The sequence below is a fragment of the Capra hircus genome, chromosome 26 (genome assembly GCF_001704415.2).
Source record: "Capra hircus breed San Clemente chromosome 26, ASM170441v1, whole genome shotgun sequence".
Classification (NCBI taxonomy): domain Eukaryota; kingdom Metazoa; phylum Chordata; class Mammalia; order Artiodactyla; family Bovidae; genus Capra; species Capra hircus.
Genome location: NC_030833.1, coordinates 4,510,638 through 4,523,538, shown reverse-complemented (window position 1 = coordinate 4,523,538; position 12,901 = coordinate 4,510,638). Strand labels below are relative to the sequence as shown.

The window sequence follows — 12,901 nt, the reverse complement described above, 5'->3', positions numbered from 1 at the left end:
GAGACATTGATGCTTTTTACTTTATTAGAAAGAAGGTCTTCACTGTTATTCTACAAGTGTGAGAGTTTTGGAAAGAGTGAAAAAAAGTGTTCGTCACTTCAGTTGTGTCCAACTCTTTGCAACATCATGGACTGTAACCCACCAGGCTCCTCTGTCCGTGGGATTTCCCAGGCAAGAATGGTGGAGTGGGTTACCAGTCCCTTCTCTAGGGGATCTTCCTGACCCAGGGATCAAATCCGGGTCTCCTGCACTGCAGGTGGATCCTTTACGCTGAGCCACCAGGGAAGCCCCTGGAAACAGTGTGGACCCAGGATGTACGCCATCATCAGACCCCAGGGGGAGGCCCGCGGGGAACCTCACCTTGATGATTTTCTTCAGGACGGTGGGCGTGTGGGCAGCCAGTGACCGTCTTTGCTTTGGCGTCTCTCCTCTTTTGAGAGGTGTGTTGGGAGGTAAGTTTTCGTCGAATAATTCGGGTCTCAGGCAACCCCCAAAGGAGACCCGCCTCCTCTTCGCAGCCACGCCCTCCATCTTGTCTAGAGGAATGGGCACAGATGTCAGAGTGCAAAGCAAACCGCGCCCCAAGTGTGACCTGCTTCCACTAACCTTTAAAGACAAACCTACCGCGAGTTCACTGAGGCCTGGCACCTCCCCACCTTCATACTCTCCTGATGCTGATGAAGCTAATGAAAGATCCAGGACAAACCACAAAATGCCAAGGCCCAACGCAACAGTGCAAGGACTCTGTTTACATGGTGACAAGTCCTGTGCGGACAAAGCCTAAGAAGGGCGTGGCTGATCAGTGGTCCCCACTGTGGACCAGGGGGATGCCAGCGATGAGCTCCAGCAGTGGACTGAGTAGGCTTTCCCAAGGGACTCTCACTCAGGCCTCACCCAGACCTGCATGTGAGTGGAACCAGGGGCTGGAAGCTTTTCCCAGAGATCTGGACAGGCAGGCCCAACTACACACCTTTGTGAACTGCTCATCAACACAAACCCTTGTCTAAGCGACATGCCCCATTTGTGACACTCATGGGGAACACCATGAAGTCATGCACTGAGTCTGAGTTCAGAACCACACACCCCACCCCATGGGCTCTCTGCAGATGCAGAGCAGACAGCCGGGCACAGCCTGAGCACCCAGGGGGTCCCCGTGAAGACTGTGAGCTGGGCACTGCCTCTGAGCACCTGGGGTTCCCCCCTGAGGACTGTGAGCCGAGCACAGCCTCTGAGCACCCAGGGGTACCCCCTGAGGACTGTGAGCCGGGCACAGCCTCTGAGCACCTGGGGTCCCCTCAGGAGTGTGGGAGGCTCCTGAGCTGCATCGCCTGCCCCACGGGTCACATCTCTGCTGCCCGCAGCATGCCATCAGGTGGCTTCCCCACTTGCAGAAGGAAGAGAATACAACACCTGTCCCACTGGCCCGCCTGTGCCAACACGGAGGCTAGGGAGTCGCTGTCTGAAAGGCACCCACAGCAGCGCCTGGCATGTAAACCCACGGAGGCGGTCCAAGGGTGTTCTAGGAACCACCCCCCCAAGGAAAGATTTCCAAGATTTCCACTGCTTATTCTAAAGGCTCAACCTATAGGATATAAGAGCTTGTAGGTCAGAACTGAACTCCTATGAAAAGCAATTATGCTCAAGCTTATTCTCCCAAGAATCAAATATATTTTGGGGCCACCCTATCTCCTTAGACCCCTGCTAATTCTTCCCTAGTAGCCAGCACCTCCTCTGGTTGGTGGGTTACCAGGGCTTTCACATAAATCTATGATGATGAATATGGCTCTTATCATGGTCCCTTATTGTCTCACAGAGCGAATCATTAGCGAATGAAGGAAGGGACTACTAATTCACATCTAGACACAAGGTAGGAGTAAACTTTGGGGGGGAAATAAATGGACAGTTAAATAGACTTACTTGTGGAATCACCGAAGCTGCTGATTTCAGCTGCATCAAGGCCGGATAACCCAGGGCCCACTTGTCCAGTTGCTGGGCCCAGCTTCTCAGGCTTGTTGAGAAGATCGCTCTGAATCTTCCTTTCAACTTGCAGGGCCAGTGAAGCTGAGATCATCGGAGGTGGAATCTCAGTTTCTGCAGTCAGACGGTCAACATTTGCAGGCACACTCTTCCTCTTTCTAGAGAAAAGCTTTTCTGGTGTATTTCCAAAACTCCCAACTTTAACAGGTGTTTGATTTTCAGGCAAGGACTTCTGGGGAGTGAACATCTGGTCATCTGCCCTGGAGCCTTCACTTTGGTCTAGACTCTGGGATACACGGCCACCGCCAGCACCCGGGTTTGCACTCCGCCGCCTCCGGGAGGGGCTGTGTGGTGAACACCGCAGGGGCATCGTGGTTTGCTGTGAACACTGCACGGGGGTCCTGGTTTTCCTTGTCTCCGTCTCCGTGCAGGCGATGCCAGGACTCTTGAGCTCCTTGGGCATCTGAACCGGCTCCCCACTCCCCTCTCCCTCAGTCTGGCTACTTCCTTGCTCCCCTAAACCAGGGTCTGCCGTCATGTGGGGGCTTCGGCCCGACTTCCATCTGGATTTGGGGGAGACCAGAGTCTCGTGCTGTAACCCATCAGTGCTTTCTCTGCCTGTTGTGCAGTGACGCTGCGGTCCTGATTTTCTGCGATTCTGCAGAACGCTGACTTTTCCTGGGTTCACATCTAACTCCACTTTCATTGACTCGTAAAGCTTCCTAAAGGGAGACTCACTCTGGTCACTCCTTTTAAGATACTGTATGGAAGAAAAAGCCTTCGGTTCTTCACAACAGGCCCCTGATGCTACACTGGGATCTTCTTTCGAGTCCCCAGTGGTGGGATCCGTCGCACCTCTGTGGGTATCTCCAGGAAGTTCTGAGGAACGAACATGACTGGGTGTTTTCCTGGCCACATCATCTTCCCAGTGCCCCCAGATGGCGTGTGCGGCCGTGATGTCTTCCCCGTGGGCCACAGGCCTTCCTGAAACAGCTTCTTCCGTGACTTCTGAACAGGCACTGGAATCTTGAGCTTTCCCTTCTTGACAATGAATTATGAAATAATAAGAAGTTTGAGATTTTCTCAATGATTTTAACATGCGCAATATGCACATTTTGGAAATTATTTCAAATTGTCTTAAAAACCTAGCTTTTCACTTGGCCTAAAACTTTCTTAATGTCCAAAATGCATGGTGACATTATTCTGACACTAGTGTTACAAGCCAAATAGATAAAGCACCTCAGTGCATGACACCAGGATCAGGCATCCAGTGCTGCCCATCCGCCCAGGATCAAGGAGACAACTGAACCAGGCAACGTGTCTCCACATGCACCCTCCAACCAGCACGGCGCCCAGACATCACCTGGGGGAAAGGTTAACTCGGGTGCCCACCTGTGTCTGTCCCTTCCGCACCACAAGTCTACATGAAGAACTGATCTTACAGGATCTCAGGAAAACAAACGAAAGCAAAAAACTACTGACCTGGATTGGAAGATAAGCTGGATCTTGAGACCCGACGCGAAGCTTCCTGTAAATGGGCAAAATACGAAGATCGATTTAGAAGCCTTTTCAGATACTGGCAGTAAATCCTATTTACTAAGATACTCTTCTGGTGGATGGCCTCCTCTACCCTACTGCTCTTTAGGATGTGAAGAGACTTTGGGAAATGAGCCCAGACCTTCGGGTGCTGGGGCTCAGAGCACAGGCATTTCTCAGATGAGTTTATAATCCATTGAACTTCTGTGAAAGAGGAATCAAAGCTGAAAGTCAACATCACCTACCCTTAGGGTCTGGGAACCTACCAAAGACACAGGGTCATTGACTTCACACTCAGTTTTAGCACAAATGGCTACAGGATCCTTGGGAGAGGTGGGATTAATTTAGCATGTGGGCCTTTGCTGGCAGACACTGGAGGTGTATCTGAAACCTCAGGAGTTAAGGTAGAGGTGAACAGCGCGCCCAGAGACTCTGCACCCCCGGAGCACTGGAATTAGATCTAGCTTTCCTGCTTGGCCGCCTTCATGATCCTTCCCAGGCAGCTTTTCATCAGGAGAAGACCGACTACAGAATAACAAGAATACAAGATACAGAAGTCCAATACTGTTCCAAAGTTAGAAAAATAATGTCCTCTGAATCACTGGGGGAAATCACAAAATATACCCAAAGGCAAACACTTTAACTTCCGTCTTTAATCAATTTCCGATTTCTTGGTATTGAATGCACTGCTTCTCAAACTTCCTGTGTGAGGGCTCAGTTTCTGAACAATAAAAACGAATTAAAATTTAAAAATCTATACAAAATATAAGCCCATATTTTTTTTGCACGCTAATATCCAACAGTCATAAAGATCATAGTCAGATGACATGTTCTAAGTATTCAATTAGGATATTTCCGTTATCACAACCCAGATAACACTCTGGTCACAGACCCTTGGGACCTCCTATTTAACCCTTAGTTCAGCTTTTCGATTGCTTTCTTTATACCTACTCACAAGTTAGAGTAACAAGTTCACAAACTCCAGGAGATAGTGAAGGACAGGGAAGCCTGGCATGCTGAAGTCCATGGAGTCACAAAGAGCTGGACACGACTGAGTGGCTGAATAACAGAAGCAAGCTGGAGGGCGCAGTGGCAGGCGGGACACCTCAGAAGCTGTGTGTATTTAGTTGCTCAGTCGCATCTGACTCTTTTTGACCCCGTGGACTGCAGCCCACCAGGCTCCTCTGTCCACGGATATTTCTAGGAAAGAATACTGGCACGGGTTGCCATTACCTCTTCGAGGGTATCTTCCTGACCCAGGGACCAAACCCACATCTCCTGCACTGGCAGGCAGATTCTTTACCACCTGGGAAGCCCTCAGAAGCTAGCCGTCCCCCAAAGCTGATGAGCAGGTGGACGTTAGTTACTTCTCTCGGGAAGGAGGAGCACCTTCAAATGCAGAGCCTCTGGCTGATCTCAGGAGTCCCTGTGATAAGACTCTCAAGCCAGGCCGTTCCAGCCTGGTCAGACAAGGCTAGCTTGAGTAGCTTCGTAAAAAGGAGGACGGACAGGAAGTCTCAGGATTTACCTGGAACATTCTAAGTCCTACTAAATCTCCCAGAACTGCATTTTAGGAAGACGGATCATTTGGAATGTGTTCTCTTCACTGATAAACAAAAGGCAGTGACTCTCCTTCAGTGTTATGGGTCATCTGTCCATCAAACCTGGACAGCATCTCTGGCACCCACAACTCTGATGTGATTATCTCAGAAAAATAAAAATGGATGAATGGGGCACAAAATGAACCACCAGATCCCGTGGTTCTGGAATCGGAGTTCTATGTCAGGGCTGTCTTAACCAAAGGTTTGCAAAATCAGATTGTGAGACACTTGAGGAGACTTTGGGGCCCAAAGTGTGATACTTAGTACTCCCCATGTTGAATAAAAGAGGAATGATAGCTTAAATTATATTAATATATCTAAGCTCAGCTTGTTTTAATACCTTAGTGACACTTTCCTACTATAACTGATAAACTGTTCTCCCGTGTAACGAAACACAGTGTCAGTGCAGACAAAAGCTTTCATATCATCATGCAAAAAAGACTCAGAGCCCAAAGCTGGATGACATCCCCCATCACCTGGTCCCGTCTTTGTCCTGGAAATCCAGGTGACTTGCTTCCATCCTGATGACTTTCATTTTCATACCTGAAGTGCACAGAATCACAGACACATACTCAGGTTAAAGGTTTGTGACCAAAAATAAAACTACTATATCTGACTTATGTCCAAGGAACAAACTTCAGGTTTTGTTTAAGATATTACCTTATTCAAGCAAAGATATTTAGAGTTAGAGAAGTGTTTTTACACGAAAAACTTAGGTAAATTGCTTTGTTTCGTTCAGAACACCATCATCAGAGATTGGGACCAGATTAATTTCTGAACCCTAACTAGCCTTTACAATATCGCTGAGCACCTACTCTGTTGGAACCAACTGTGTAATAGAACAAAACCAGGTGTCTCTTAGTTTTTTCCCACGGAAATCATGTGATGATCTGGAAGGTTAACCAAGAAGCTGGTGGCATCTACCACCTTTCATCACTTTGTGATGTCACTCACTGCAGAGTAATTACAGAGCTATACTTTAACTTCGGATCACTATGAGCTCTTCAAGCTTCCCATTTACTCCATCTGTATCTGAACAAAGGCCCGTTTTAGGAAGATGTAAAGATGTTTAGGAAGAGACATAATTGTTCTAACAGACTTCGGGTATCAACTCACAGAACAACATTTTATAACACATACTGAACTTAGGTATCCAGGTAAGAGAGGATGAAAAGAATTTAGATGCCACCTAAGTAAGATCTAAAGGCTGGGCACTGAAGAACTGATGCTTTTGAACTGTGGTGTTGGAGAAGACTCTGGAGAGTCCCTTGGACTGCAAGGAGAGCCAACCAGTCCATCTTAAAGAAGATCAGTCCTGGGTGTTCACTGGAAGGACTGATGCTGAGGCTGAAACTCCAACACTTAGGCCACCTGATGCTAAGAGCTGACTCATCTGAAAAGACCCTGATGCTGGGAAAGATTGAGGGCAGGAGGAGAAGGAGACGACAGAGGATGAGATGGCTGGATGGTGCCACTGACTCAGTGGACGTGAGTTTGAGCAGATTTAAGGAGATGGTGAAGGACAGGGAAGCCTGGTGTGCTGCAGTCCACGGGATTGCAGAGTCGGACACGACTAAGCAACTGAAGAGCGGTACCAAACAAGACTGGAGCCGCCAGGCGTCTGAGATTGTTCCTCATGGTGCCAGAGTTCTGAACCAAGCCCTTCTTCCTCAAACCCATTTTCTATTTGTTGTTAGAGGTATTTGATCATCTCAATCTTAATCTGAGCAGCATTTCATTGGGGAAAATAGTTCTGGTTCTCCATTCCACATCAGATATTTCCTATCCAGAAGTCTCTATCCAATAAAAACACCCTTTAAAAATGAAGGCAAATTCACAAAAAGCACAGAAAAAGAAAAGATCAGGATATTCAAATCAGAAAATATCTGTTGAATACAAATGAAGGCAGTAATGAAAATGGAGTTCCATTTAGCAGAATGGATGACAAAAAGGATCCAAACTATTAATGTATTGCTTCCTACAACAGATACAGTTGAGAATCAAAGACACAAATAGTACTCATTTATCTTAAATTCAAGCTTAACTGAACAACCTGGGCTTTTTTGCTTTGTTTTGTTTTACTAAGTCTGGCAACCTTAGTGATTTGGTCACAGAAAATCACTAACAGCATGTGAATTCTCCTAGACTTCACTCTCTTTCATATGGGATGAGAGACCTTTTTCCTTTCACCCTCTGCTTTCCAAAAGAGGGCATCAAAGAACTCAATTTGCCTGCATGATGAGTTTCTATTTAAGACATCTTTATGACTGTGTTTAACCTGTAAGCAAGTGTGCTTTGGCTAAATGTCTAACTTACAGTACTTATAATCATTGAATATTCAGTAGAAACACTTTTAAAGTATACATTTTCTTAAAAAGACATACATAGGATGTGAGCATAATGATGGAGAAAGATACACCAGGCAAACAGCAGCTGGAAGACAGGTACAGAGGTTGTACCAACACCAGACAAAATTAACTTTAAGATAAAAATTATTTAGAGACATTGTACATTTTACAATGATGAAAGGGTCAATCTGTCAAGATCAACCAGTTATAGACAAAAGTCCATCTAGCAGCCAGTTCCTAGAGACCATCTAAACCTTAAGGATTATGAAAGTTGAAAACAATGTGATTTAAAAAAAAAGAGGCAGAAAGAACTATAGTATGAAATCTCTCATCGAAAGCATTACTTAAGGTACAGGACATTTCAGAACAATACATGATGGAGCTTCATCCTCCCAGAGGAGATAATTCTTAATTTAAACCCACAGTATGGCCTCAAAATAGAGGAAGCAAAAACTTACAGAGCTAAAAACAAAAAAGAAAAAAATCCTAAATGCATGATTACAACTTACCTGTCCAAGTAACTAAGAATCAGCAGAAAATGTTACCAGGAATCTAGTTGGGAATTTGAATCTTATGGACCTATACAGATAGAACACTCTGCCCAGCAGCTGTGGGACACATGTTCTTTTCAAACACACAGGACAGGTTAGTACAGAGTTAACCACATCTGATCATAAAAAGCAAGCTCTGACTCATTTCAAAAACAAAATTGATCAAATGTCCATCCAGAATGAATAGTGTATATCTGTGTGTAAAACTGCGGTTAATTCAAAGAAATCCTTAAGCAGTGAGAAGGAATCAACTGGTGTGTCCACCCATCCTGTCCATGCTGTGAATCTCACAACCGTAAGCGCAGAACTCAGTCACAATCGTAGGCAGTTTAATAAAGGCAGACAAAACCACAGTGGTGAGAGATGCAAGCTCAGGCAGGAGAACTCCGAAGCCTCTTAGGCAATCAGAAAAGCCACGCTCTCGTGGTTTACGTGGTGAGTGGAGATAGTGATGAGAAGACGCATGAGGAAAAGCTTCCGGAAATGTTGCTGATGGCTTGGGTGGTATATTAGTTCTCTAACCAAACATCACACCCTTAAACAAGAGAAATGTCTTTCCTCACAGTTCCAAAGGCCAGGAGTCCGAAATCAAGGTGTGGGCAGCGTGCCCTCCTGGGACGTCTCTCCTAGGCTCCGGCCGCTTCCTCGGGGTTGTCCCCTGAGTACCTGCTCCCCCGGCTTCTCTGAGTCCTAGCCTCTTCTTATAAGGACACGGGTGGGAGGGGATTAGGACTCACTCTAACAGCCTCAATTTAACTTAATCCTCTTTTTCAAGGCCTGTCTGAAAATGGTCCCATGCCCGGGGAGCTGGGGGTTAGGATTTGAACTTGTGAATTTAGGAGAGCACAGTTCAGTCCCTGACAGGTGAAATCACAAGGCTGGTCCGTCCCAGTAAGTTGAGTCATGCATCTCGTTTCGTCTCTTTCTCTATGACTGTACTTGGTTTTAACATAGAGAAGTAAAATGGATGCAGTTTCACAACGTTTGCAGCAGCACGATTCTCCTTTAGGACCTGGTTGCTGTCCTTGGCACAGATATCTGCTCTCAAATCCTTTAGCTGGGCACAATAAACTCCATTTGTCATTCCTTCTAGATGCTCGTGAATTTATTTAGATGAAGACTTAGTGTTGGGAATGACAACCTCAAACATGTTGATGTTTACCCGCATTAAAGAAGGATCCCTGGTGAACTGTGAGGCTGGTTTTTGGTGACTCAGAAAGTCTTTAGCCCAGTTAGATCTTACCTACCTGAAAGACCGATCAACAATTGTTATCACATCGCCATGTTCTAGCTGTACAGGTTTATCAAAAGTTGATCCATTTATTTGTGTTGGATTTGTGGAACTCAAATTAAACAATACTGCCTATAAATAGAAAACACAGGAGAACATGTCACTAGTAAATGGATACAAAGTGAAAAGTTTTTCAAAATAGACTTCCCAAAACCCACTCACCTCTTGCTCACTGATTTCAATTTTGCAGTGTTGTTTGGACACTACAGGAAGCTGAATACGAATGTCACACTCGATACCCCTTAATTTAAAAGAATAAAGATTTTTTAGGTTGTTGTGATTTAAAAAAATTTACATTACTGACTCAAAATAAAACAGCATTTGATCTGTTAATGCAATGACATAAATGAAAAACAAACTGGGCAATGTAAAGGATCTTTGCATTTTGCTGGCAATTTTTACAAGTATTGTAGAAGCAGCTACTTTAAATCATTAAAACGCAGAGTACTTAAAAAATTATAATGGAAAATATTAGAATACAAAACTGAATTTCCTTTTGCTAAACTATTTATGCTTATAATTATGAGGCCCAGATAAAGGAGTACTTCACATCAGTTTGGAGAATAATTATTTTTTGGACTCTGCTTTTTTTTTTTTTTTTTTTTAATAAAAAGATTTACACATGTTTGTTGGTAATGCTATGTATGTTTAAAGGTTTAATCATCTCCAAAAGTGCTATATTTCATGTTAGGACCTCTCTGTGCCTCAGTTTCTTCATATACCAAGAGGACTCCATCGACACCGACACCATGGTGCTCTGCACACAATTAAATGCGTTACCCAGGAATGTCACTTGCCGGGCACGCAGTAAATGCTCACAACTTGTGACCTTTTGATTGTTTTAAAACTGCACTATTAACTGACAAAGTCACAAGTCTCCTCTCATTCCAGACACTAAACACAAGCAACAACAACCAGTTATCTAGATGCAACCTGTCTTTTCACAGGAAGCTGACATCAGCAGCAAGCACCGCAAGACAGAAATCCCCAGACCACCGAGAAGCTGGTCGAAGATGCCTTGGCAAGGCTCCCTGGGCCTCTGGTGCCCCTGGTACCATCCTAGGTTTAACATGTTTGAACAAACCGTGACTCCTCTGTTCTCAACAGGAACCTCTGGAGCCTTAGAGTAGCCCTTCCTCCCCGTGTCACACGATCAAACACTACAAATGGGTTTCTAGATTAAACAATCTTGCATAAGAAGACACTTGATCACTACAGTAATGAAAGAATGCCTGCCATTTGACACCGAAATGTTTTTTTTTGTCTTTTCCTTTTGAAGAGAGTAGAAGTTATGGAAAGTGAACAGCTACTCTAAGTCAATGAAAAGATTTTTATTTTGAGGCATGAGAGAAAGATTATCTCGTTAGAAATGAGAATGTCTGGCAGGAGACCGCCAGCGAAAGTCGCTACAGAGGAGTGGCTCTCCACCTCGGCCCCTGACATCCCAGCCAGACAGCTCTTTGTAGGGGCAGCCGTCCTGTACATGGTAGGACTGGCAGCAAAGCTGACCTCTGCTCCCTGACGTCGGTGATGTGGGGCTCCCACATCGTGACATGAAAAAATGTCTCCAGACTTTGCCAGGTATCTCCTGGGGGTCATATGGCTCTCAGCTGACAACCACTGCTACATACTGACTCCAAATCCAATTCTCCAGCTGATGTTTCAACAGGACAATTGTTGGCGTGCCGGACAGTAACCACCTCTGATACACCAGACCCCATACCAGACACCAGCTACATAATTATTAACAAGACAGTTTCTGCTCTCGGGACCTTAGGAGTGAAACGGACAAACTGCAGCCTCGTTACCACGTGTGGGTTAGGAAAAAAAAGAGCAGTGCTCAGTGAAGTCTTCTTCTCAGGGTACATGAATCGCTCATGTAGGAGGGTAGAGAGCAAACCCCAGAGATAGAAGCGCCAACTGGCTAACAGCACCAAGGTGAGCCAGAGTTTGCCCTGTGGTGGAACGTGGGTGCAGGATGACTGGTAGGAGGATGGAGTGTGGGTGGGAGGGGGTCAGGGTTCCACCACACAGGGTTCTACAGGGAGGGTAACTTACCCATCACTTTTAGAAAACGAGAGCTGGGTATGATTAACAGTTCCTGTTTATACACGGACCACAGTTACTGCCACCAACAACACAGGAAGGCACCCAAAGAAAAGTTCTCAAAACACAATCGGAAAGACTCTTCTTCCCATTTCCACTTTTTTCCCAGAAAGACCAACAAGCCAACACAGATCCCTTCCTTATTTGTTCAATAGTAACCCCCGGCAGCCAAGGAATGCTCAGTTCAGAGAGTTTTCAGATGAGCACAGCGGCCTTCGAAAGCCTGCCTGAAGTCAAGCAGGATTTGAGAATCCTTTACATTTTTCTCCAATTATAGATTTTTATCAAACCAATTTTTAAATCTTTGATTAAACACACACACAATTATATAAACATCATCCTCAAAATTCTATTTCACATGAGTCAGCCAGTCACATTGACAGTACATAGGCAATCCTGAGCAAACCCAAGGGCTCCTCTACTCCTGGAGCTGGGCGTCCCATCTGTCAACCTGTGGTTAGTAACACTGAGGGGGTTTTAAAGCCAAATTATGTCAATTGTCCGCGCAAGGGCAGGGCTCACCTTCCAAACACGCAGGTGCGGAGGCTCAGCGGAAAGTGAGGGCCATCCACCCCGCTCCTTTTGATGGTAACCAGGCGTCTTGTTGGACCCATTTTCTAAACAAGAATTTGAGTATAATCCCCGACGGGAAGGTCAGACATCAAAAGGTTTGCTGAAGCAGACTTACAGGTCACTGAAGGAAATAACAAAAATAAAACACGTGGGGAGCCGGAGGTTACCCTAAAGCAAAGAGCTAAGAAGGCACTTGTAAGTGACCAACTGGGGTCGCTTCACCAATGCTCCGGCCGCCCCGACCCACACTTTATACTGACAGCTGTGGAAGCCCCAGGCTGGTCCCCCGACAACTCGGCGCCCCCCTCACAGACCTGCGGCCAGGACGGCGCCCACCAGGGTCGCGGCTCCCGGGGAGGTTCCCGCCGAGACTCCACGCGAGCGCTGAGAACGAGCAGGGCCCAGCCCAGGGCGCCTGTGCCCGCAGAGTCCGGAGTGGTCCACGCGGCCCCCCCCCCGGGGCCCCGCCAGCTGCCCCCGCACCCCGAAGGGCCCCGGCCGCGGCTCACCGGGACGAGTCTCCCGCGCCGACGCCAGGGGATCGATCCACCACCCCGCGGCGAGCACCTCGCGTCGGCCCCGGGAGGAGCAGGGGACCAGTCCACCTGCGTCCGCCTCCCGGCCCGCGCCGCAGGGACCGACCGGGCCTCAGCCTGCAGACTCGCGCCCACCTCCGCTGCGGCTGCGGTCCCCGCTCCACCCCCCGCCCTCGCCCCTCGTCCTCGCAGGCGGCCGGATGGCCCAGCCCAGCCAAGTCCCGGAGGCGCCCGGCGGTAGCGGCTCGGGCGCGAAAAGCCGCCGCGGCGCCCTCTCGATTCAAATGATAACAGCGATTCAAATTTGGCGCTAAGCGCAGCGATTGGGCGCAGTGGCGTAGAGACAGACCAATGGGAGTGGAGGGGCGGGCAAACGAGAGGG

The 12,901-nt window shown here is 47.0% G+C and overlaps 1 protein-coding gene across 3 annotated transcripts in view; it reads right to left on the bottom strand.

Annotated features, from left to right (window-relative positions):
• Positions 1 to 12,696, bottom strand: part of MKI67 (marker of proliferation Ki-67) — a 29,619-nt gene extending 16,923 nt beyond the window's left edge. The window contains exons 1-8 of one of the 3 annotated variants that reach the window (XM_005698601.3): positions 12,493 to 12,696; positions 11,933 to 12,104; positions 9,467 to 9,545; positions 9,261 to 9,376; positions 5,591 to 5,657; positions 3,460 to 3,505; positions 1,918 to 3,018; positions 361 to 536 (exon numbers count right to left, since the gene is read on the bottom strand). In XM_005698601.3, the coding sequence (XP_005698658.2) occupies positions 361 to 536; positions 1,918 to 3,018; positions 3,460 to 3,505; positions 5,591 to 5,657; positions 9,261 to 9,376; positions 9,467 to 9,545; positions 11,933 to 12,024 (1,677 nt within the window). In that variant the 5' untranslated portion in view covers positions 12,025 to 12,104; positions 12,493 to 12,696. The remainder of the gene's footprint in view (positions 1 to 360; positions 537 to 1,917; positions 3,019 to 3,459; positions 3,506 to 5,590; positions 5,658 to 9,260; positions 9,377 to 9,466; positions 9,546 to 11,932; positions 12,105 to 12,492) is intronic. The other 2 variants (XM_018041459.1, XM_018041458.1) reach the window with 2 other exon arrangements.